The following is a 24,698-nucleotide window of genomic DNA, read 5'->3' as shown; positions in this document are numbered from 1 at the left end:
CGTGGGTCATGTTCAGAATACCTCCTCTACGTGGTCCATCAAGAGCATATCCTTACCTCCAAACCATCACCACTACCAAAAGACCTTGTCACCCTCATTCCTCACTCCCCCAACTCAGCTTCTAAATCCAACAATACACAACTACTCTTCTGTCCCTTGCTGGTAAACAGTCTGAAAAAAGCCCCTCAGCCCATTGTGTCCATGCCAGTCAAAAACCAACTACCTAAATTTTCTAATTCCATTTTTCAGCACTTGGCCTATAGCCTTGCATACCTTGGCACTGCAAGTGTACATCTAAACCGCTGTTAAATGTTAGGAGGGTTCCTGCCTATACCACCCTTACAAGCAGTGAGTTCCATTTTCCCACCAGCCTCTAGGTGAAAAAGCTTTGCTCACATCTCATTTAAATCATTCACCCCTATCTTAAATCTATGGCCCCTCCACCAAGAGAAATCTTTTATGCCCATCTATCCTGTGCCACTCATAATTTTATAAACTCAATCATGTCCCCTCAGTCTCCTCTGCTCCAAGGAAAACAACCCAGACTATTCCATCTCTCTCCCCTGCTGGGGTCCTCCAAACAGGCCTGAACAAAATCCTGACTTATAACAAAGTCTAGGATCTATCACTTAATTATCTTCGGGGACTCTCTTTTCCAAAGAAAGGAGTTCTAGTTTTTTTCAATCTTTCCTGAGAGTTATACCCATCCAACAGCATTCTTGTATTTTGTTTTGCCAGTAGCTCTATACCCTTTTTATAATCTGGATACCAGAAATCACAGAATTCCAGGTGTGGTTTACCGAAGGTTCATTTAATTTTAGAGTTTGCAGAAAGAAAGTTGTTATTGACTTTTGGACAGGGATGAAGGTGAAGATGTGGGTGAAAGTATAGGTAGGTACGAGGGTATAAGCAAAGAAGTGGACAAGGTACCTGCCCCACATAGTCCAGACGGCCGCCGGCCAGTATGCATCCAGTCCCGCTTCATCCTTTGCAATAAACGGAGTGCTGTCATAGAAACCTCATGGTTCTTATCTCCAAACTCGAGCATATGGGCAAACCTCGGGATGTATAAACATGGATCTGTGGGGAAAGGAAGAAACATTATAATGAGGAGGGAAAGAACAGAAATCAAAGTGTGGCAGAGACAGTCAGAATCATCTCCAACCAAAGGCTCTTCTGGAAGACTGCTGCAAGGTGGAGTTTTCATAATCAAGTCTCCAAGGACACCTGGTTTCTGACCACCTATTGTCAGATCTCTTGGCACATTCACACCTCATTTCTGTTGCTGTACAATGTATACAATTAAATTTTTAAATCCCAAAGTGCTCTGAGAAACCCAAGGTCATGAAAGGTGCTACAGAAATTGAAGGTCATTCTCTCTTGTATCCTGGCTGCATAAACCTCCAGATATTAAATCTGCATAACCATTCTCTGCTCATAGTTCCTTGTACCAGAACAATATTTGCTTAGTCTCAAATGATATCCGACAGGACTGACAGATTTCTCTACATCTCTTTGCCTCACTAGTCTATTGCCGACTGAATTCCAACATTGAATCAAGCAGCTTTAGATCACAACCTCTTCCCAGGATAAACATAAGGAACTGCAAATTCTGGAAATCTGAAACAAAACCAGGAAGTGCTGGAGAAACACAACACATCTAGCAGCATTTGTAGAGCAAAAAAAGTCTTTTCCATTTGTTTCATGTCCTTTCCTGATCTTTCCTCTCATTTGATTTGATTTATTTTGACTGTCACATATACCGAGATACAGTGAAAAATATTGTATTGCATACTAGGAGACAATGGGGATTGCATATTAACCAGACAAATCATACCTACTAAAGTATATCAGGATAATGGGAAACGAATGCAGAATATATAGTGTTACAGTTATAGAGAAGGTGCAGAAAAGGATCAATTCTAATACATGAGAGGTCCATTCATTGGTCTGATAACAATGGGGAAGAAGCTGTTCTAGAACATGTTGGTACATATTTTCAAACTTATGTATACTCTGCACAACAGAAGAGTCTGGAAGAAAGTATAACTGGGGTGGGAGGGGTCTTTGATGATGTTGGTTGCTGTCCCAAGGCAGCAGGAAGGGTAGCTGGGATCAATGGAAGGAAGGCTGGTTTTTGTAATGGAGTAGGCTGCATTCATAACTCTCTGTAATTTCTTGTGGTCTTGGGCAGAGGAGTTGTCATACCAAACTGTGATGCATCCAGATAGGATACTTTCTAAAGTGCATGTATAAAAATAGTTAAGAGTACCGACAGCACAGTGGCTCAGTGGTTAGTACTGCTGCCTCACAGCACCAGGGCCCAGGTTCAATTCCAGCCTTGGGCGGCTGTCTGTGTGCAATTTGCACATTCTCCCAGTGTCTGTGTGGGTTTCCTCCCACAGTCCAAAGATGTGCCGGTGAGGTGAATTGGCCATGCTAAATTCCCCATAGTATTAGGGGCATTAGTCAGGGGGGAATGGGTCTGGGTGGGTTACTCTTCGGAGGGTTGGTGTGGACTTGTTAGGCCGAAGGGCCTGTTTCCACACTGTAGGAAAACTAATCTAATCTATTGTGAAAGAAAGAGTCATTTCTTTGTTTTCTTTACATTCAGATGTCTATTATCCAACCTTTCACACCTCATCTGGACAAAACTTTTGATTTTTTTATATGCTCTATTATCACTCCCGGTGGCCGTGATTCACCAGATCTTTTGTTATTTAATCTCTATTCCTTCCACCAATCACAGGCTTTCCCTTTTGTTCTTCCTTACCCCCACCCTCTCACTTGCTCAAAATCTAATACAATTCTAACTCTTCCCAGTTCTGATTAATTGCCACATATTTGAAAAGTTAACTCAATTTATTTCTTCATGGAGTTTCTCCAGTGTTTGCTGTTTGGCTGGGTTAATGTGCAACATCCACTGCTAGGTGAAATAATAACCACAGGTGCAGAAACACAACATTGCAATTCTGACAATTACTTTCATTCAATCTTGCTTCAAAGTAAAAGCTTCCAACAGAACAGTACACATTCGCCTTGCTTACAGCATGCATAAGGAATCTGTAGGGGGAAATCACAACACTGGCTTATCCAAGTCTGTTTGCATTCCCCAGTGTTAAAGATTGGCAAACCCAATTTCTCTAAATTCCATGTTCTTGTCACCTGATGTGAAAATTTGAAGAATTCAATACAGAAATTGTTTTCCTTTTGATTGTGTGATTTGTCATTTCATCAGTAAAATAAGCAACAGGTTTCAATCAGGAGAAATTCTATGTTTGTGTGTATTTTTCTCACTGAAACTGCTTTGCAAGTGCATCTGCAATGTATAGATGGATCACAGTGGTCAATTTTAATACCAACACACTATCTCCATTTCTGTTTTTATTTCTTCTGCATCCTTCTCAATATGACTGCAGCTTTTGTCCAGGCCAAAGCAGTCCACTTGATTGACACCACATCCACTCCCTCCACCATCGACATTCAGTAGCAGCATTGTGTACTATTTACAGATGCACTGCAGAAACTCAACAAAGATCCTTAGACAGCACCTTCCAAACCCACGACCTCTTCCATTTGGAAGGACAAAGGCAACAGATACATAGGAACATCATAAATTGCATGCTCCCTGCCAAGCCACTCACTACTGTGACTTGGAAATATATCACCATTCCTTCAGCGTCACTGGATCAAAATCCTGGAATTCTCTCCCTAACAGCATTGTGGGTCTACCCATAGCAAGCACATGGACTGCAGTGGTTCAAGAAGGCATTTTTGCTACCACGTTCTCACGGACAATGGGTACAGGCAATAAATGCTGGCCCAGCCAGTGATGACCACATCAGACAGTGAAAAAAAAAACTTCTTCCAATATCTCTCAGTGCCAGGGACCCAGGTTCGATTCCAGTCTCGAGTGACTGACTGTGTGGAATTTGCACATTCTCCCTACATCTGCATGGAATTCCTCTGAGTGCTCCGGTTTCCTCCCATACTCCAAAGATGTGCAGGTCAGGTGAAATGGCTATGCTAAACTGCCCATATTGTTCAGGGATGTGTAGTTTAGGTGCATTAGTCAGGGGAAATATACAGTAATAGGGTAGGGGAATAGGTCTGGGTGGGATACTCTTCGGAGGGTTGGTGTGGACTTGTTGGGCCAAATGATCTGTTTCCACACTGCAGTAATTCTATGAGAATAGGTCTCCACTATCGTCCAGCTGGTGTGATTTCTCTCATCAGGTTCCAGTCTTATTTATCCAGAAATCACATGACACCAACTGACGAGCAGTGTCATAGAGTCATAGAGATGTACAGCATGGAAACAGTCCCTTCAGTCCAACCCAGCCATGCCGACCAGATATCCCAACCCAATCTAGTCCCACCTGCCAGCACCCGGCCCATATTCCTCCAAACCCTTCCTATTCATATACCCATCCAAATGCCTTTTAAATGTTGCAATTGTATCAGCCTCCACCACTTCCTCTGGCTGCTCATTCCATACACGTACCACCCTCTGCGTGAAAAAGTTGCCCCGTAGGTCTCTTTTATATCTTTCCCCTATCACCCTAAACCTCTGCCCTCTAGTTATGGATTCCCCCACCCCAGGGAAAAACTGTGTCTATTTATCCTATCCATGCCCCTCATAATTTTGTAAACCTCTATAGGGTCACCCCTCAGCCTCCGACGCTCCAGGGGAAACAGCCCCAGCCTGTTCAGCCTCTCCCTACAGCTCAAATCCTCCAACCTTGGCAACGTCCTTGTAAATCTTTTTTGAACCCTTTCAAGTTTTGCAACATCTTACCGATAGGAAGGAGACCAGAATTGCACTCAATACTCCAACAGTGGCCTAACCAATGACCTGTACAGCTGCAACATGACCTCCCAACCCCTGTACTCAGTAATCCGACTGATAAAGGAAAGCATACCAAACACCTTCTTCACTATCCTATCTACCTGTGACTCACTTTCAAGGAGCTATGAACCTGCACTCCAAGGTCTCTTTGTTCAGCAACACTCCCTAGGACCTTAGCTTGTGATTTGAAACAAACCATTGGACTATAGCCTGATGTTGTGTGACTTCTGACTTTGTCCATCCCAGTCCAACACCGATACCTCCACATCTAATTTATCCTACACTGTACTCCTGACACTGAACTAGGTAAAAACAATGACTGCAGATGCTGGAAACCAGAGTCTAGATTAGAATGGTGCTGGAAAAGCACAGCAGTTCAGGCAGCATCCGTGGAGCAGTAAAATCGACGTTTCGGGCAAAAGCCCTTCGTCAGGAATCCTGAACGTCAACAGAAGGCTACCACCCACTTCTAGTGTGTATGTGAGACACTGCTATGTCATTGTTATGAGCTCACTGGATCATTCCTAATTCATTGCCACTTAGCTCATCACCATGTTCACCCGACTGCCTGCATCTCTTGGTCACGTTGCTCAATACTCCTCTCCTGTCCCCTCACTGCCTCACTTGTGCCGAGCAGTAAGCAGTGGGAAAGCAGGGCTACAAGCAGGAAGGGGTAAGGATCAGGAGTGAGTGGCAGCAAGTGAAGCAGCCAGGTCAAATCGTAATCCCAATGTGAAAATTGCAATTCTTTAACCATAATACAAAGCTGTCAAAGTAGGATCGCACACCATATAATATTCTGCACATTAAAGAAATCTTGGCAGAACACATATCATTGGTGACTTATTTCCATATAAGGTTGTGATAGTCAAATCACTGAATATGTTAATGAAATATAGATGCTAGAAGCAGGAGAAAGTGAGGACTGCAGGTGCTGGAGATCAGAGTCGAGAGTGTAATGCTGGAAAAGCACAGCAGGTCAGGCAGCATCCGAGGAGGCGAATCGACATTTCGGGCAAAAGCCCTTCATCAAGCTGTATGGGGAGGAAGCAGGAGTTCGGCATTGAAATAGAGAATCAGCCACGATCATACCAAATGCCACAGCAGGTTTTGCAATAAATGCCAAAATTCCATTTGCCCTCTTTATTACCTGCATACTAATTTTCTGCAATTCATGCACAAAGACACTCAGATCTGTCCAAAGCACTCTCAAGTTTTTTATTTCGATAATAAGTTACCTTTTTATTACTTCAACTAAAATGGAAAACCTCAATTATCAACGTTAAACTTTGGCCCATTCACATAACCTAACCATATCCATTTGTGAGTTGAAATTAAGAAACAAATTTATCTCCAATCTATTATAGTGTCATCTGCAGAGCTGGCTATAGTACTTTCTAGCCCTGAATCCAAATCATAAACATAGACTGTCAATAGTTGGGGCACCCAGGGGTACTCTACTAGTTCCATCTTGCCAATCAGAGAAAGACCCATTTATCTTGTCTAGATGATCTTTACGGGGAGTGGTACAGTGATGCTGAGAACCATGGGCTAAAGCTGTGAGGTCATGGGCTTGAATCCCAGCATAAATATGAAATTTGAAATCAATTAAAAAAAACTGAAATTAAAACAATCTAGTCTAAAAGACAAGAAAGATAAGGTATACAGTACATGCATTTGGAAAGACAGATTTGATTCGGAATAATCAGCATGGCTTTGAGGTGGGAGATCATGCCTCACAAATTTGTTAGAGTTCTTTGTGACCAAGAAGGTTGATGAGGGTAGGGCAGTTGATGTAGTCTATATGGATTTCAGTAAGGCCTTTGATAAGGTTCCACATCATAGGCTGCACTGAAGGTTAGATCGCATGGAATCCAGGGGGAATTAGCAAATTGGATACACAATTGGCTTGATGGTAGGAAGCAGAGGGTAATAGTAGAAGGATGCTTGTCGAACTGGAGGCCTGTGACTATGGAGTGCCTCAGGGGTCGGTGCTGGGCCCATTACTGTTTGTTATCTACATCAGTGATTTGGATGAGAATGTACCCCAAGGCATGATTAGTAACTTGCAGAGGACAGTAAAATAGGCAGTATCATGGAGAGTGAGGAATGTTATCAAAAATTGCAGCAGGACTTTGATCCTCTGGGGAAGTGGGCTGAGAAATGGCAATTGGAGGTTAATATAGATAAGTGAGGGGTCTTGCATTTTGTAAAGTCAAATCAAAGTAGGTGTTTCATGGTGAATGGTAGGGCCTTAAGGAGTGTGGTAGAACAGAGGGATCTTGGAGTTCAGGTGCACGGTTCTCTGAAAGTGGAGTCACAGGTAGACAGGGCAGTGAGGAAGGCTTTTGGCACACTGGCCTTCATCAGTCAGGGGACTGAGTATAGAAGTTGGGAAGTTATGTTGCAGTTATACAGGACATTGGCTTATGCCCGAAACGTCGATTCTCCTGTTCCCTGGATGCTGCCTGACCTGCTGCGCTTTTCCAGCAACACATTTTCAGCTCTGATCTCAAGCATCTGCAGACCTCACTTTCTCCTCCTTGCTATAGGAAGGATGCTATTAAACTGGAAAGAGTGCAGAAGAAATTTACAGGGAGGTTACCGGGAATCAATGACCTGAGTTATAGGGAGAGGTTGGACAAGCCCTAGGACATTTTTCTTTTGAGTGTAGGAGACTGAGGGGGTACCCCATAGAGATATATAAGACATGAGAGGCATGGATAGAGTGAATGCACTCAGTCTTTTTCCCAGGGTTGGGGAATCGAGGACTAGAGGGCACCAGTTTAAGGTTAGAGGGGAAATAATTAAAGGGAACCTGAGGGGCAATTATATTATACAGGATAGTACGCACATGGAATGAGTTGCCAGCAGAAGTGATTGAGGCGGATATCTTAATAACATTTAAAAGGCATTTGGACAAATGCATGGATAGGAAAAGACTAGAAGGATATGGGCCAAGTGCAGGGAAATGGGGTTAGTGTGGACGGACATTTTGGTCAGCATGTATCAGTTTGGGCCAAAGGGCCTGTCTCCGTGTGTAGGACTCTATGACTCTAAGTCTACTTTTCCATTCGATCATGGCAGATATGTTTCCAGATCGCATTCTCCTGTCTTCACTCCATAATCCTTGATCCCCTTACCAATCAAGGTCCTATTTCTATCTTAAGTACACTCAATGACTTGGCCTCCACAGCCCTCTGCAGCAACGAGTGCCACAGACTCCCATCCTCTGGCTGAAGAAATTCATCCTCATCTCAGTTCAAAAGGGTCATATATTTACTGTTGAGCTGTGCCCTTAAGTCCTAGTCTCTACTACTAATCTTCTCCACATCCACTCTGTCCAGGCCTCTCAGTATTCTGAAAGTTTCAGACAGATCCCCCCTCAACCTTCTAAAATCCATCAAGTACAGACCCAGAGTCCTCAACCACTGCTTATATGACAAGCCCTTCACCACTGGGATTATTCTTGTAACCTTCCTCTGGATACCCTCCAAGACCAGCACATCCATCCTTAGATACGGGACCCAAAACTGCTCACAACATTCCAACTGTGGTCTGGCCAGAGCATTATACAGCCTCAGCAGTACATCTCTGCTCTTGCATTCTAGACCTCTTGAAATGAATGCTAACGTTGCATTTGTCCTCATAACTGCCAACTAAACCTCCAAGTTTTCAGGCAATATAAAGATAGGTAGAGGGACATGTAGCATTCAAGAGACAGGGAGACTGCAGAAGCATTTGGACAGGTTAGGAGAGTGGGCAAAGAAGTGACAGATGGAGTACAATGTGGGAAAGTGTAAGGAACTTTGGTAGGAAGAATAGAAGCATGGACTATTTTCTAAATGGGGAGAAAATTCAGAATTCTGAAGTGCAAAGGGACTTGGGAGTTGGATCCCCTCACGATAAACTTGCAGGTTGAGTCAGTAGTTAGGAAAGCAAATGCAATGATGGTGTTGATTTTGAGAGGACTTGAATATTAAAACAGGGATGTACATCTGAGGCTCTATAAGGCTCTGGTCAGGCCACATTTAGAGTATTATGTGCAGTTTTGAGGCCCATATCTCAGGAAGGATATACTGGCCTTGGAGCGTGTTCAGAGGAGGTTCACGAGAATGGTCCCAGGAATGAAAAGCTTAACATATGAGGAACGTTTGAGGACACTAGGTTTATACTCTATGGAGTTTAGAAGGATGGGGGAGGGGGGGGGGGGGGGGGAGCGATCGAATTGAAACATACAGAATACTGAAAGGTCTGGGTAGAGTAGGTGTTGGAAAGATGTTTCCATTGGCAGGAAAGACTAGGACCCGAGGGCACAGCCTTAGGGTAAAGGGAACATCTTTTACAAAGGAGAGAAGGAGAAACTTCTTCAGCCAAAGAGTGGTGAATCTATGGAGTTCATTGCAACCGAAGGCTATGGAGGCCAGGTCATTGAGTATATTTAAGACTGAGATAGTTAGGTTCGTAACTATCAAGGGGATCAAGGGTTATGGGGAGAAATTGGGAGAATGGGGTTGAGAAATGTATCAAGCCGTGATTGAATGGTGGAACAGACTCAATGGGCAGAATGGCCTCATTTCTGCTTATAGGTGTTATTTTTTAGATTACATTACAGTGTGTAAACAGGCCCTTGGGCCCAACAAGTCCACACCGACCCGCTGAAGCGCAACCCACCCATACCCCTACATTTACCCCTTACCTAACACTACAGGCAATTTAGCATGGCCAATTCACCTAACTTGCACATCTTTGGACCGTGGGAGGAAACCGGAGCACCCGGAAGAAACCCGCGGAGACACGGGGAGAACGTGCAAACTCCACACAGTCAGTCGCCTGAGGCGGGAATTGAACCCGGGTCTCTGGCGCTGTAAGGCAACAGTGCTAACCACTGTGCCACCGTGCCACCCACGGTCTTATGTGAATTTTGAGAATCATGAACTAGGACTGCAAATTCCCTTGTCCTTCAGATTTCCAAAGTCTTTCTCCATTTAGAAAATAGCTTATGCCTCTCTTCTTCCTACTAAAATGTATAATCTCACACTTTCCCACAATGTATTCCATCTACCACTTCTTTACCCATTCTCCTAGCCTGTCTAAGTCCTTCTGCAGCTCCTCCAATGTCCTCAACACTACCTGACCCTCCACTTATCTGCAAACTTAACAACAATGCTCTCAGTTCCTTTGTCCAGATTGTTACTGTATAACATAAATAGTTGTGGTCCCAACATGGACCCCTATGGAACTCCACTAGTCACTGGCTGCCATCCTGAAAAAAATCCCTTTATCTGCCAATCAGCCAATCCTCCATTCATCCCAATACCTTGCTCCTAACAGCAGAGTATGATTGAAAGGTTTAAACATGTTGTGAAGAAGACGTAAGAAATAGGAACAGGAGTACATTATTCAGCCCTTCAAGGCCTCTGTGCTATCCAACAGAATCGTGGCTGATCCAACGTTTCTCACAGGCACATACTTGTGTCTTCACTACAACACTTGCCTCCCCTACTGATGAAGAACGTATCTCAGCCTTAACTATACATAAGGAAAAGGAGGCTGCACACAAATAAAGATATGTCAAGTGACCACATATAATGTGGAAAAATGTGAACTTGTTCACTTTGGCAGGAAGAATTAAAAACAAACAGCATTACTGAAACAGAGAATGCCTGTGGAAATCCAAAATGCAGAGGGATTTTGGTGTAAAAAGTTAGGATGTAGGTCCAGCACGTAATGAAGGCAGCTCTGGGATCCTACCCTTTATTACAGGAGTAATTGAACATGAAAGTAAGTTTGTTATGCTTCATTCACAGGGCATTGGAGACAGCATATCTCAAATACCTGAACTGTGTGCAGTTTCACTCTCCTTATTTACAGAACGATGAAAATGCATTGGAGATGGTTCAAAGGAGGTTTACTGGATCAATACCTGAAATGAGTGGGTTCTCTTAGGACAGACGGAGCTTGCTTACACTGAATTTCAGAAGAGTGAGAGTTGACTTGATTGAACTGTATAACTTCCTGAATGGTGCTAACAAAGTGAACGGGGAATAATGTTTCCTCTTGTGGATTGGTTCAGAACTAGAGGGCACAGTTGGGGCTTGCCTTTTCAGGACAGAAATAGGTGTCTTTTTTTTCCTCTCAGAAGGATGAAAGAATTTGGAACTTTCTGCTTCACAATGTGGCAGGATCACTAATTATTTTTAAGGCAGAGGTGGATAGATTCTCGTTATGGAAAGGAATAAAAGATTATCAAAATAGATTTGGAATTCAAAATACAAGTAGATCACCAATGTCTTACTGAATGATGGAGCAGACTGAATTCTATTGCATATGACAATGTGTTGGAAACTATTTTACTGAAAACAGCCCCAATATAGTAATGGAAATGAGATTATAAGAACAATTTTCACACCAGCTGTTTACTATACCAAACTGTTTCTGGGGCAGAAATAATTTCATTGGGGATTAGCTGGAGATTAGCTGGAGATGAAAGCAAGAGATTGCAAACTCATACTTTTGTGAGAGATAGCGGGAAAGCACGAGCTATTGTATATCAATTTCAGACCTAATATTCCTCCTAATATTGTTAAATCAATACAGCATCATTTGCACTCAACTGTCAAAATAAGCACAGAAACGTGTTACATTTGATCAGCTATTTTCATGACCCTGCAATGCAGATTCTGAGCTGTGTGCTGGATTCTAAGCAGTATCTCTCACACACACACTGTCGCAATAGTAGAGCTTACATCAAACTGCACATTAACAAGACAGCTAAATGATAAACACCCAGTAAATAGTGGCAGTGGTAGTTGCAACATGAATAATTATGCAGTAAGTGCAGCTTCTGAAATGGGACTGAAAATTCAAATGAGTCAACAAGCAGCAAAACACTTAAGAGCAAAGCATGTTCTGGTGAAAGGTCATTGACATGAAAACTTAATTGTGTTTCTCTCTCCACAGACATTGCCAGAGCTGGTGAGTATTTCCAGCATTTCCTATCTTGATAACATTTTAAATATTAAATACCCATCTCTCACATTATTTCTCCCCAACCTTCAAATTTTGGCTGATGCTTCTTCCTCATGGTCCAATCCCTAGCCCTGTACTTGAAGTCATTAAACCCCCGTCGAGAGTGTGGTGCTGAAAAAGCACAGCCGGTCAGGTAGCATCCAAGGAGCAGGAGAATTAAATTTTCAATCATAAGCTGTTCATCAGGAAGTGTCATTAAACTCCTGCTAAGTTCTACTGACATCAGGCTATATGTCATTTAGATAGTCATTCTTTCTAACTATACCCAAACAGCAACAGCCAACAGGCTCTGTTGGACTATGAGAACCATCAAAGCTAATAACATCCTAAATCCGCCCTCACCTGACAAACGTAAATGCCAACTTACTAATATACATCAACAAACTGACAATTGAAGATACTGACCTGGTGGAATAATCTCCAGACGCAGAGACTTAGGTAATGGACCCAAGAGATGGCAGATGGTGGAATCTGAATTATAATCTGTACTTAAGAGTTTAATGATGACCACAAAACCATTGTGAATTGTCAGGAAAAAAGAAACTGCTGCCTTTACCTTGTCTGACCTACATGTGACTCCTGAGCCACAGCAATGTTGACTCTGGGCAATCAGGGAAAGGTGATAAATGCTGGCCTGGCCAGGGATGCACTTTAAAACAGCTGGATTCCCAGGTTGGTATAGTTCAGCACTGCATCAGGGAATACAATGGAGCTGAACCATCTGAGAAGATTGAACTAAAACAAAAATCAAAATCAGTAAGGTGAACAAAATGGTCAACAACTGGTGAAAGGTCATGACTTTGATAGCAGCTTTAAATTGTTGGGTAATATTCAGAGGACGTTGTTTTATCAAGGCTGGTGAAATTAACTAGCTTCTGCAAGTTTTCAGTGGAAAGCACCATGGGTAAGCCCCCAGAGGTGACCTTACTGAAACATTCAAGATTCTTAGGGGACTTGACAGGGTAGACAAGGACAGATTGTTTCCCTCAACAAAAAAGAAAGAACTGCAGATACTGGAAATCCAAAACAAAAACATAAATTGCTGAAACAAACTCAGGAGGTTTGGCAGCATCTGTGGAGAGTGAATATTTAAGATCCATTGACACTTCTTCAGCATGTCTCCCTTGCGGGAGAGTATAACACCAGTGGGCATAATCTGAGGAGGAATTTCTTCCCTCAGGGGGAGGGATTCTGTGGTATTCTTTCCCACAGGGAGTAATTGAGACTGGGTAATTAAGCATTTCAAGGCTGAGATGGACAGATCTGTGATCAGTAAGGGCATCAAGGGTTAGGTGGAAAATACAAGGAAATGGAGCTGAGGGCGTGGGAAATCATGTCTCACAAACTAGATTGAGTTTTTTGATGAAGTAACAAAGAGGATTGATGAGGGCAGAGCAGTAGATGTGATCTATATGGACTTCAGTAAGGCGTTCAACAAGATTCCCCATGGGAGACCTCACAGAATACAGGGAGAACTAGCCATTTGGATACAAAACTGGCTCAAAGGTAGAAGACAGAGGGTGGTGATGGAGGCTTTTTTTTTGGACGAGAGGCCTGTGACCAGTGGCGTGCCACAAGGATCGGTGCTGGGTCCTCTACTTTTTGTCATTTACATAAATGATTTGGATGCGAGCATAAGAGATACAGTTAGTAAGTTTGCAGATGACACCAAAATTGGAGGTGTAGTGGACAGCGAAGAGGGTTACCTCAGATTACAACAGGATCTTGACCAGATGGGCCAATGGGCTGAGAAGTGCAGATGGAGTTTAATTCAGATAAATGCGAGGTGCTGCATTTTGGGAAATCAAATCTTAGCAGGACTTATACACTTAATGGTAAGGTCCTCGGGAGTGTTGCTGAACAAATAGACCTTGGAATGCAGGTTCATAGCTCCTTGAAAGTGGAGTCGCAGGTAGATAGGAAAGTGAAGGCGGCATTTGGTATGCTTTCTTTTATTTTTCAGAGTATTGAGTACAGGAGTTGGGAGGTCATGTTGCGACTGTACAGGACATTGGTTAGGCCACTGTTGGAATATTGCGTGCAATTCTGGTCTCCTTCCTATCGGTAAGATATTGTGAAACTTGAAAGGGTTCAGGAAAGACTTACAAGGACATTGCCAGGGTTGGAGGATTTGAGCTATAGGTAGAGGCTGAACAGCTGGGCTGATTTCCCTGGAGCGCAGAGGCTGAGGAGTGACCTTATAGAGGTTTACAAAATTATGAGGGGCATGGATAGGGTAAATAGACAAAATCTTTTCCCTGGGGTGGGGGAATCCAGAACTAGAGGGCATAGGTTTAGGGTGAGAGGGGAAAGATATAAAAGAGACCTAAGGGGCAACTTTTTCCACACAGAGGGTGGTACTTGTATGGAATGAGCTGCCAGAGGAAGTGGTGGAGGCTGGTAGAATTGCAACATTTAAAAGGCATTTGGATGGGTACATGAATACGAAGGATTTGGAGGGATATGGGCCGGGTGCTGGCAGGTGGGACTAGATTGGGTTGGGATATCTGGTCGGCATGGACAGGTTGGATTGAAGGGTCTGTTTCCATGCTGTGCATCTCTATGATTCTATGACTCTATGAAATGCGAGGTGCTGCATTTTGGAAAAGCAAGTCAGAGCAGGACTTATACACTTGGTCATGGTGAACAAAGAGACATTGGAGTTCTGATTCATTGTTCCTTGAAAGAAGATTCGCAGGTAAATAGGATAGTGAAGGTAGTGTTTGGTACGCTTTCTTGATTGGTCAGAGCATTGATTAGAGGAGTTGGGAGGTCATGTTGCAGCTGTAAAGCACATTGGTCTGGCCACTTTTGGAATATTGCTTGCAATTCTAGTCTCCTTCCTATCAGAAGAATGTTGTGAAACATGAGAGGGTTCAGAAAATATCTACAAGCATGTTGCCAGGGTTGGAGGGTTTGAGCTATACGGAGAAGCTGAATAGGCTGGGGTGTTTTCCCTGGAGCGTCGGAGGCTGAGGGGTGACCTTATCGAGTTTATAAAATCATGAGGAGCATGGATAGGATAAATAGACAAGGCCTTTTTCCTGGGATGGGGGAGTCCAGAACTAGGGGGCATAGGTTTAGGGTGAGAGGGGAAAGGTATAAAAGAGACCTAAGGGGCAATGTTTTCATACAGAGGGTGGTGCATGTATGGAATGAGCTGTTAGAGGAAGTGGTGGCGGCTAGTATGATTGCAACATTTAAAAGTCATCTGGATGGGTATATGAATAGGAGGGGTTTAGAGGGATATAGGAAGGGTTGAGAGGCCAAGTGCTGGCAAAAGAGACTAGATTAAGTTAGGTAATCTGGTCGGCATGGACGAGTTGGACCAAAGGGTCTGTTTCCATGCTGTATATCACTAAAAATCTATGATTCTGTGATTATCTGATCAGCCAACTCACTGAATGGAAAAGCAGATTTGATGAGCTGAATGGCCTATATCTGCTTCTTGGTCTTGACCCTGCCAGCTCACACTTTGGTATCATGGTACAAGTGGCAGAAAGGCTTCAGTGCACGCAGAGATATCTGACTGCAGTCAGGTGGTAACAGGAAAGCTTCAATAGGGATTAGGCTATCTCGTTGATTAAAATACACAGTGGTAACATTCTTAGCTTAGATTCATTCCAGAGCTTGAACACGTAATGCGAGTTGACACTGAAGTGCAGTAATGAGGAACTGTCGCCTTTTGGAGGCAGTGTTAATGCTGAGCATCGCTCGACTATTAAGGAAAGTGTGAAAAGATTGAACAGCAGCAATTAAAGAGCAGCAGGATGTTTCCTGAAGTCCTGACCAACTTCTCTCAACCAAAAACACTTCAAAAATAATCCCTTGGCAATGAAGCTATAGGCACATTCTGAGAACGATAAGGAGACATATAAATTCAAGTTCTTTCTTCCATCTGTGTTTTATTATGGAAAAACACAAGAACCACAAAGCTAGTTCCAAACACCAGTATACGTGCCAGAGTCTTATTAACAATAGCTCTTTTGTCCAAGATACCAGTGAGGTCTGGAGCAAACTGAGCATCAGTGAACACGTTATTGCTAGGTAAGTGCTGTTTGATAGCATTGTCGAAGTCAACATTCATCCTTTCCAGTGGTGAGGTGAGAGTGACAGCCCTTGACATCAAGACTGCATTGAATGTGGCATCAAAGAGCCCTGGCAAAACTAGAATTAATGGGTGCCAGGGGGAAAACTCTCTAGTGGTTGAAGTCATACCTGACACATCGGGAGATGGTTGTGGTTGTTGGAGGTCAATCATCTCAGCTCCAGGACATCTCAGCAGGAGTCCCTCAGGGTAGTGTTCTAGGCCCAACCATCTTCAGCTGCTTCATCAATGACTTTCCCTCCATCGTAAGGTCAGAAGTGTGTTTGCTGATGACTGCACAGTGTTCAGCACCATTCGCGACTCCTCAGACACTGAAGGATTATCTGTCCAAATACTGCAAGACCTTGACAATATCCAGGTTTGGGACTGAAAAGTGGCAAGTAATGTTTTCATCATCTAAATGTCACCATTGACCATCCTCATGTTCAAATGCAACAAGATCTAGACAATAAAAACCAAAAGAATCGATCGAATATAATCGGATGCTGTAAATCAGGAGCAAAAACTGAAGCTGCTGGAAAAGCTCAGCAGGTCTGTGGCAGCATCTGTAAAGAGAAATAAGAGTTAATGTTTTGGGTCCCGTGACCCTTTGTTTTGAGGAACCCGAAACGTTAACTAAGATTTCTTTTCACAGGTCCTGCCAGACATACTGAGCTTTTCAAATAACTTCTGTTTTTGGTCAATTTTTGTTTTTGAACATCGCATCTATGTGGGAGGTCCAGGACAAATTGCTGGTGATCGTCATTCCTGGGAACTTGATGCTGTTGACCCTTTTCCCTTCAGCTTCATTGATGTAGGTGGAGGTGTGTCCCCTCCTTTCTTCCTGCAATCGACCATCAGTTCTTTAATTTTGCTAACATCGAGGAGAGAGATGGTTATCATCTCACCATGACACCAAGCACCCCATCTCCTTCCTGTATTCTGATACATCATTGTTTGATATCCGGCCTATCACAGTGGTGTCATCAGCTGTCATTCGGAATATGGTTACACAGTTCTGGGCGTAGGAGGAGAATAGTATGGGTCCGAGTACACATTCTTGTAGGATGCCAGTGTTGAGGATTATTGTGGAGGAGGTGCAGTTGTCTTTATTCATTGATTGTGGTCTGGGGATCAGGAAGCTGAGGATCCAGTTGCAGAGGGTGGAGTCAAGACCTAGATCTCAGAGTGTTGAGATCAGTCTGGACGGGATCATAGTGTTTAAGGCGAAACTGTAGTTGAAAAGCAGGAGCCTGACGCAGGTATCTTCATAATCCAGATGTCGCAGGGATGAGTGCAGGGCTAGGGAAATGGTGTCCACTGTGGACCTGTTTTATCAGATCGCGGCTGGCTGGGAGGCTAGAGTTGATGTGGGCTCCTGACTCCCCAAAGTCTGTCCACCATCAACAAGACACAAGTCAGGAGTGCGATAGAATCCTCCCCACTTGCCTGGATGGGTGCAGCTCCAACAACATTCAAGGAGCTTGACACCATCCAGGCCAAAGCAGCTGCTTGATTGGTACCACATCCACAAACATCAACTCCTTCCACCACCGACACTCAGTAGCAGCAGCGTGCACTATCGAGAAGGTTCACTTCAGAAATTCACCAAAGATCTTCCGACAGCACCTTCCAAACCCATGACCACTTCCATCTAGAAGGACAAAGGCAGCAGATAAATGGGAACACCATCTCCTGCAAGTTCCCCTTCAAGCCACTCACCATCCTGACTTGGATATATCTCCATTCCTTCACTGTCACTGGGTCAGAATCCTGGAATTCCCTCCCTCAGGGCATTGTGGGTCAACCCACAGTAGGTGGACTGCAGCGGTTCAAGAAGGCAGCTAACCCCCGCCTTTTCAAGGGGCAACTCAGGACGGGCAATAAATGCTGGCCCAGCTAGCAATGCCCACATTACAAAACAGAATAAAAATAACATTTTATTGATAATTAAAAATTGACTGATGGAGTTGGTAATGAGCTAGATTTTTCTTGTAGATAGATATACCTGGGAAATGTTCCACTTTATCAGTTAGACAATGTTTTTAGTTGTAGCTGGACCGGAACATCTTGGCTAGGGGTGTGGCCTGTTTCTTTCACCATTTCTCGGCATCATGCAACGTAAGTCAAATAGTGTAAAGACTGGACAAAAAAAACCCAAAGAACTACAAATGCTGGAAATCTGAAACAAAAACAGAAATGGCTGGAAAATCTCAGCGGGTCTGGCAACATCTGTGGGGAGGAAGGGTCACTAGAAATGTTAACTCTGCTTTCTCTCCACAGATGTTGCCAGACCTGCTGAGATTTTCCAGCCACTTCTATTTTTGTTCCAGATTTCCAGCATCTGCTGTTCTTTGGGGTTTTTTGTCCAGTTTTTACACTGTTAGACTCATGTCGCATAATACCAAAAAATGACAAAAGAATGTGGATTGTGGGAAGAACAGTTCTGAAGATGGATCACTGGAAATATTAACGCTGTTTTCTCTCCACAAATGTTGCCAGACCTGAGTGTTTTCAGCAATTCCTTAGGATTTTTGGGTCTAAAGTTTGGTATCTGTGTTTGCAGGGTCTCCATGAGGAGACTAGGATGGAATATCCACTCAATGCTTCTGGCTGGGGGTGGTTGAAAATGCTCCAGCCCTAGGATTTGCACTGACATTCCAAGACCTCCATCATTGAGGATGGGGATGTATGTGTAGCCTTCTCCTTCCCTGAATTTCCGGTCTTCCATCACTAATGGAAAGACTACAGAGATTCAATTTCATCCTCAGTCTAGCTCAGTCTACACTGCTATACTAGTTAGCATGTACTGTGGCTTCATGAGAATTGACAATGCAATTGCTTGTTGGTCTGATGCTGCTCTTGGCAAACCCTCCTGCATTCTTCATTGAACCAAGTTTGCAAGCTTGGCTTGATGATGATAAAGTGGGAGATTTGCCAAGCTGTGAAGTTACTGATTGTATTTGAATACAATTCTGCTGCTGCTAATAGCCCAGAGCGCCTTACGCATATCCAGTCTTGAACTGCTAGGTCTGTCAAAATCTATCCCATTAGGACAGTGTGGTAGTATCTCACCACAAAATTATGATCGGCAATACATGCTGGCCTTGCATTCCCAAAATGATAAATTTTCTTTACAACCTTAGGGCATCCGAAAGCTCTTTTCTATGAAGGCTTCAAATTTAATTTTTTTTTTTGAGTACTTGAATTTCTCTCAACCACAGATCCAGATACACCTGTGGATAAGGATAGCAGATTCTCTTTTCCTGAAGAACAGTAATGAACTAGGTGGGGTTTTGCAACAATCTGGTAGCTTCACGGTGCCATTCCTGACACTAGTTCTTTGTTCCAGATTTATTAATTCCTTGTATTTAAATTCCAGGTGCTGCCATGATGGAATTCGAACTCCTGTCTCTGTCAATTTTCTGTGGGTGTCTGGACAATGAATGCAGTGTCAGTATCACTCTGCTACTCTTTTCAAATAAATCCTAGGATATGGTTGTTGGAGTTCCTCAGAGTCATTTCCTGGACCCAACCTTCTTCAGTTGCTTCATTAATGATCTCCCCTCCTATACCAAGGTGAGAGGTGACAACTTCACAATGTTCAGCATCATTCACAAATTCGAGGTCCTGAAGCAGTCCATGCTCGTACATCCTAAAATGTGGACAATATTCAGACTTAGGTTGAAACTGGCAATTAACACGCACCCTGTAGAAGTGCAAAGTGATGACCATCTCAAATGAGACATAATCTAACCATCGCTTCTTGATGGTGGTATTACCATCACAAAATCTTCCATGATTAACATTCTGGGGATTACCACTGACCAGAAACTGAACTGAATCAGCTATATAAATACTCTGGCATCAAGAGGTACTCAGAAGCTAGAAATTCTGTGGCAAAAAAGACACACCCTATCTCCCCTGTCCACCATCTACAAGACATAGATTAGTGCTGTGATGAACTACTCTCCACTTGCCTGGATGAGTGCTGCTCCTGTGCTCAAGATGTTCAATACCATTCAGGACAAAACAGTCGGCTTAACCTCTATTCATCACCTTGAACACTGACTCCCCTTGAGTTTCAGCACACCCTGGCAGCAATGTTTACTATCCATTAGCCTGGGAAAGCTATTAAAAACAACTAAGAGGGGATCCAAGATGGCGGCGACCCAGCAAGTCTGAGTCTACAGTGCTCCTCCCAAGACTTGGGCAAAGTGGGCCACCCACCCCCACCACACTCACCAAATCATTTAAAATAGCTGTTCAATTTAATTAGTTGCTTAGTATTAAATTTAAACAATCTAATCTTTAGTAAAAATGACTAAAGGCAAGGGAGCCCGCAGCTCTTAACAAGCAGGAACCCCTCCTCCACCCTCTCGAGCTGCAGTAGAGGCGTCCACAGCCGCCCCGGGGGACTTACCTACAGTGGCAAGCCTTATGGAGATGATCTCCAAACTGGATGCGAAGAGCGACGCTTTCATTGAAGAATCCCAAAGTCGATGGGACTCACTCTCGGCCGCGTTGCAAAAGCACGACCAAGACATTAAAGAAATTGAGCGCCGAGTCGGAGGGGCGGAGCTAAAGGCCGCGACGTCCGAAACCACAGCGCAATCGGCCGTTAGAGAATCATATTGATGACCTCGATAATCGAGGTCGTCGAAAAAATATTTGTTTGCTGGGCCTTCCCGAACGGGAAGAGGAAGGCCAGCTTACAGTGTTTCTCGAGCAGTGGCTGCCACAGCTTTTAAATCTGGAGGCTGGATCAGGCCAGGTAAGAGTGGAATGTGCCTACCGGATTGCAATACGCGGGCCTGGCTCGAACCAGCGCCCCCGCCCAGTCCTGTTCCGGCTGCAGAGCTATAGGGAGAGGCAGATACTCCTAGAAGCCTCTAGAAATCTTGGAAAAGATTCCCAAGCCATGATCTATAAAGGATCCAAGATCATGTTATTCCAGGACTTTTCCCCAGCTCTGGTCCGAAAGAGGAAGGCATTCGATGAGGTGAAGTAGTGTTTAAGGGACTTAAATATTCAGTACTCCTTATGCTACCCAGCGACGCTATGCTTTAACCATGAAGGATCCGTGTATAACTTCGGATCGCCAGAAAAGGCTAAGGAATTTTTGGACTCTCTTAGATAAATTGTAAGAGACAATGGATGTTGGTTTGCCTTTCCCCCCCACTCCCCTTTCCTCCCCCCCCCCCCCCCCCTTTTTCTCTTTTCTTACCTTACTGTTTAATATTATCTTGGGGGGTGGGGAGAGGGATTTATTTATTTGTTCTCTATTTAACGATTCTCTCCCCCCCTTGGGGTTGGTTTTTTTAATTATTCTATGTATGTATGTGTGTATATATAAGCCAGGGGGTTTAGTTAGTGTTGGTGGGGGGAGGTGATTACCTTATTCTATTTTACCTCTGTCTCTAGGAGCGGGGTTGTTTTCCCTTGCTATTTTGTATTATTATATTTATTTATTATTTGTTGATGTGGTTCTGTTCGCCGAGCTGGAAATTTCTTTTGTTGCAAACGTTTCGTCCCCTGTCCAGGTGACATCCTCAGTGCTTGGGAGCCTCCTGTGAAGCGCTTCTGTGGTGTTTCCTCCGGCATTTATAGTGGCCTGTCCCTGCCGCTTCCGGTTGTCAGTTTCAGCTGTCCGCTGTAGTGGCCGGTATATTGGGTCCAGGTCGATGCGTTTGTTGGTGGAGTTTGTGGATGAGTGCCATGCTTCTAGGAATTCCCTGGCTGACTACTGCGACCACTAGGACTTATAACAGCACACAAACCAACAGCCACTCTCAGACAACAACTCACCAGGACGAAGGACCCGATACCCAGCATGAGCAAAACCAATGTAGTGTACAAAATCCCATGCAAGGACTGCACAAAACACTACATAGGACAACCAGGAAGACAGCTAACCATCCGCATTCATGAACACCAACTAGCCACAAAACGACACGACCAGCTATCCTTAGTAGCCACACACGCAGACGACAAGCAACATGAATTCGACTGGGACAATACTACCATTATAGGGCAAGCCAAACAAAGAACAGCCAGGGAATTCCTAGAAGCATGGCACTCATTCACAAACTCCATCAACAAACACATCGACCTGGACCCAATATACCGGCCACTACAGCGGACAGCTGAAACTGACAACCGGAAGCGGCAGGGACAGGCCACTATAAATGCCGGAGGAAACACCACAGAAGCGCTTCACAGGAGGCTCCCAAGCACTGAGGATGTCACCTAGACAGGGGACGAAACGTTTGCAACAAAAAAAATTTCCAGCTCGGCGAACAGAACCACAACAACGAGCACCCGAGCTACAAATCTTCACCCAAATTTTGATTATTTGTTGAGGTTGTAATTTTATAGTTATATATGTTTATACATGGTATTAACATTACCAAATATATCCAGGTGTGGGTGGGGGTGGGGTGCTCACTGTTAACTCTAGCTTTGTATTATATCTGAATTCTCCTCATCCTATTGAGGAGCGCCTGGGTCAAGGCTGGGGCATTGGTTGGGAGAGGATATGATGGACCTTTGGAAAGGAAGTGATACCCCCTGGGAACAAGGGGAAAGTCTCCATTTAAATACGTTTTATTTTTTTTTATTATTTAGAAATAGTTTTTTATTATACTGTTGTGAGTGTATTAGAGAGCCTTTATTTTTGTGAATTTTATATGCTCTATGCTCGGGATGTTCTGGATAGGGTTTCCCCTTCCGAGGGGTCTCGGATTTGCCCAGGTGATTATGGTTGATCAGTTGGTTAAGTGGTGCACCTGGAATGTCAAGGGGAGTAATTCGCCAGTCAAAAGGAAGAAAATATTATCAAATCTTAAGAAAGAAAGAGTTGATATAGCTCTCCTATAGGAGACACATCTGTTGGATAAAGAACACTTGAAATTACGACAGGGTGGATTTGATCAGGTCTTTTTTTCTTATTTTAGCTCAAAACGTAGGGGAGTTGTTATTCTTGTTCGGAAGAATTTCCCTTTCAAAATCCTAAATCAGATAAAAGATGAATCTGGACGATATATTCTGATTAAAGTCCTTATAAATGGAGAGGAATATGGGATTTTAAATTTGTACTGCCCCCCGACACACCCCTTTAAATTTATAACGGAAGCCTTTTCAAAATTGATGGCTCTTGGTGCCCGTCATACAATTATAGGGGGAGACTTTAATTGTATTATGGATCCGGAAATAGATAGGATTCCCAAGAGTACTGCAGGAGTATCTCCTAGATCTAGATAATTGGTGGATCTGAACAAAGAATTAGGATTAGTAGATGTATGAAGATGTCTTCATCCACAGGGCAGAGATTTTTCTTTTTACCCCAATCCACATAAATGCCATACCAGAATTGATATGTTTTTTGCCCCCTCGATTTTTTTAAATTCCATATCATCCTGTAAAATAGGTAGTATAGCAATTTCCAACCACGCTGTTGTATATATGGAAACCAAGGCGAGGAACAATGAGACATCCCCTTGGCATTGGCGTATGGACCCCTTCCTAATGAAAGATAGTAAATTTGTAAAGTACTTCTCTCAAGAATTTAAAACTTTTTTAGAAATTAATTTAGGTACGGCTAGCAACCCATCAATGATGTGGGAGACCATCAAAGCTTACGCGCAAGGTTTGATCATCTCCTACTCAGCGACCCAGAAAAAATTAAAGGGAGAACAACAGCGTCTGCTCGAAGCATGCGTAAAAGCAGCTGAAACTGCATACGCTGATAGACCTTCTATTATTAAATTGCAAAGGATTACGGCCCTTAGGACAGCTCTAAACACTACGCTTACCCAAACGGCTAAGAGGGAAATATTATTTGCAAAACAAAGGTTATATGAATTTGGCGACAAACCGGGTAGATACTTAGCATTTCTTGCAAAGAAAAAAAGGCCCCTCAAACTATCACGTCTATCAAGGAAAGTATGGGTATTTTGACTCATGATCATAAAAAGATTAATGCAATCTTTAGAAAATTTTATTCTGATTTATATAAATCGCAGGATTGTGAAGACAGGACTAGGAGGATGCAATCATTTTTTTAAAATCTGACCTTTCCAGGCCTAACTCCGGAACAGGTATCGGTCTTAAATGCTCCCCTAACAGTCCAAGAAATATTTGACGCAATCAGGCAACTTCAGAGCGGTAAGGCACTGGGCCCAGATGGTTTTCAAGCTGAATTCTATAAAGAATTTACAGAAATATTGGCTGGTCCACTTATGGACATGTATAACTATGCATATAGTCAGGGCTGTCTCCCGCCTTTGCTGAAAGAGGCAAATATCTCTCTTATCCTTAAAAAAGGAAAGGATCCAGAAGATTGTACGTCATACAGACCAATATCCTTACTAAATGTAGATTTTAAAATCCTTTCTAAAACGTTAGCATTGAGACTAGAAAGGGTACTGCCACATATTATAAAGGTGTATCAGATGGGGTTTATTAAGGGCCGTAGATCATCCAAGAATATTAGAAGGATTTTGAATATGATTCAAGCCTGCCATCAGGGAAAGATACCAGGAGTAGTAGTTTTATTAGACGCGGAAAAGGCATTTGATAGGGTTAAATGGTCATATTTGTTTTACACATTGGAAAGGTTTGGCATTGGAAAGGTGTTTACCAAATGGGTCTCAACATTGTATAGTGATCCCAAAGCAGTTGTGGTTACCAATGGATTAGGTTCGGATAGCTTCAGTGTGGGTAGGGGCT

At 43.4% G+C, this 24,698-nt stretch overlaps 1 protein-coding gene across 2 annotated transcripts in view; it reads right to left on the bottom strand.

Moving 5' to 3' along the window:
- LOC122553334 (BRF1 general transcription factor IIIB subunit b) overlaps positions 1–24,698 on the bottom strand; it is a 476,022-nt gene that overhangs the window by 190,666 nt on the left and 260,658 nt on the right. For both annotated transcript variants that reach the window (XM_043696898.2, XM_087989567.1), the window contains one exon: positions 931–1,080. In XM_043696898.2, the coding sequence (XP_043552833.1) occupies positions 931–1,080 (150 nt within the window). The remainder of the gene's footprint in view (positions 1–930; positions 1,081–24,698) is intronic.

The sequence above is a fragment of the Chiloscyllium plagiosum genome, unplaced genomic scaffold (genome assembly GCF_037043375.1).
Source record: "Chiloscyllium plagiosum isolate Xiang-an unplaced genomic scaffold, Cpla_swu_hap1 HiC_scaffold_8, whole genome shotgun sequence".
NCBI classification, from domain to species: domain Eukaryota; kingdom Metazoa; phylum Chordata; class Chondrichthyes; order Orectolobiformes; family Hemiscylliidae; genus Chiloscyllium; species Chiloscyllium plagiosum.
The sequence above is the reverse complement of the archived record's forward strand: the minus strand, read 5'-3'. Positions and strand labels throughout refer to the sequence as shown.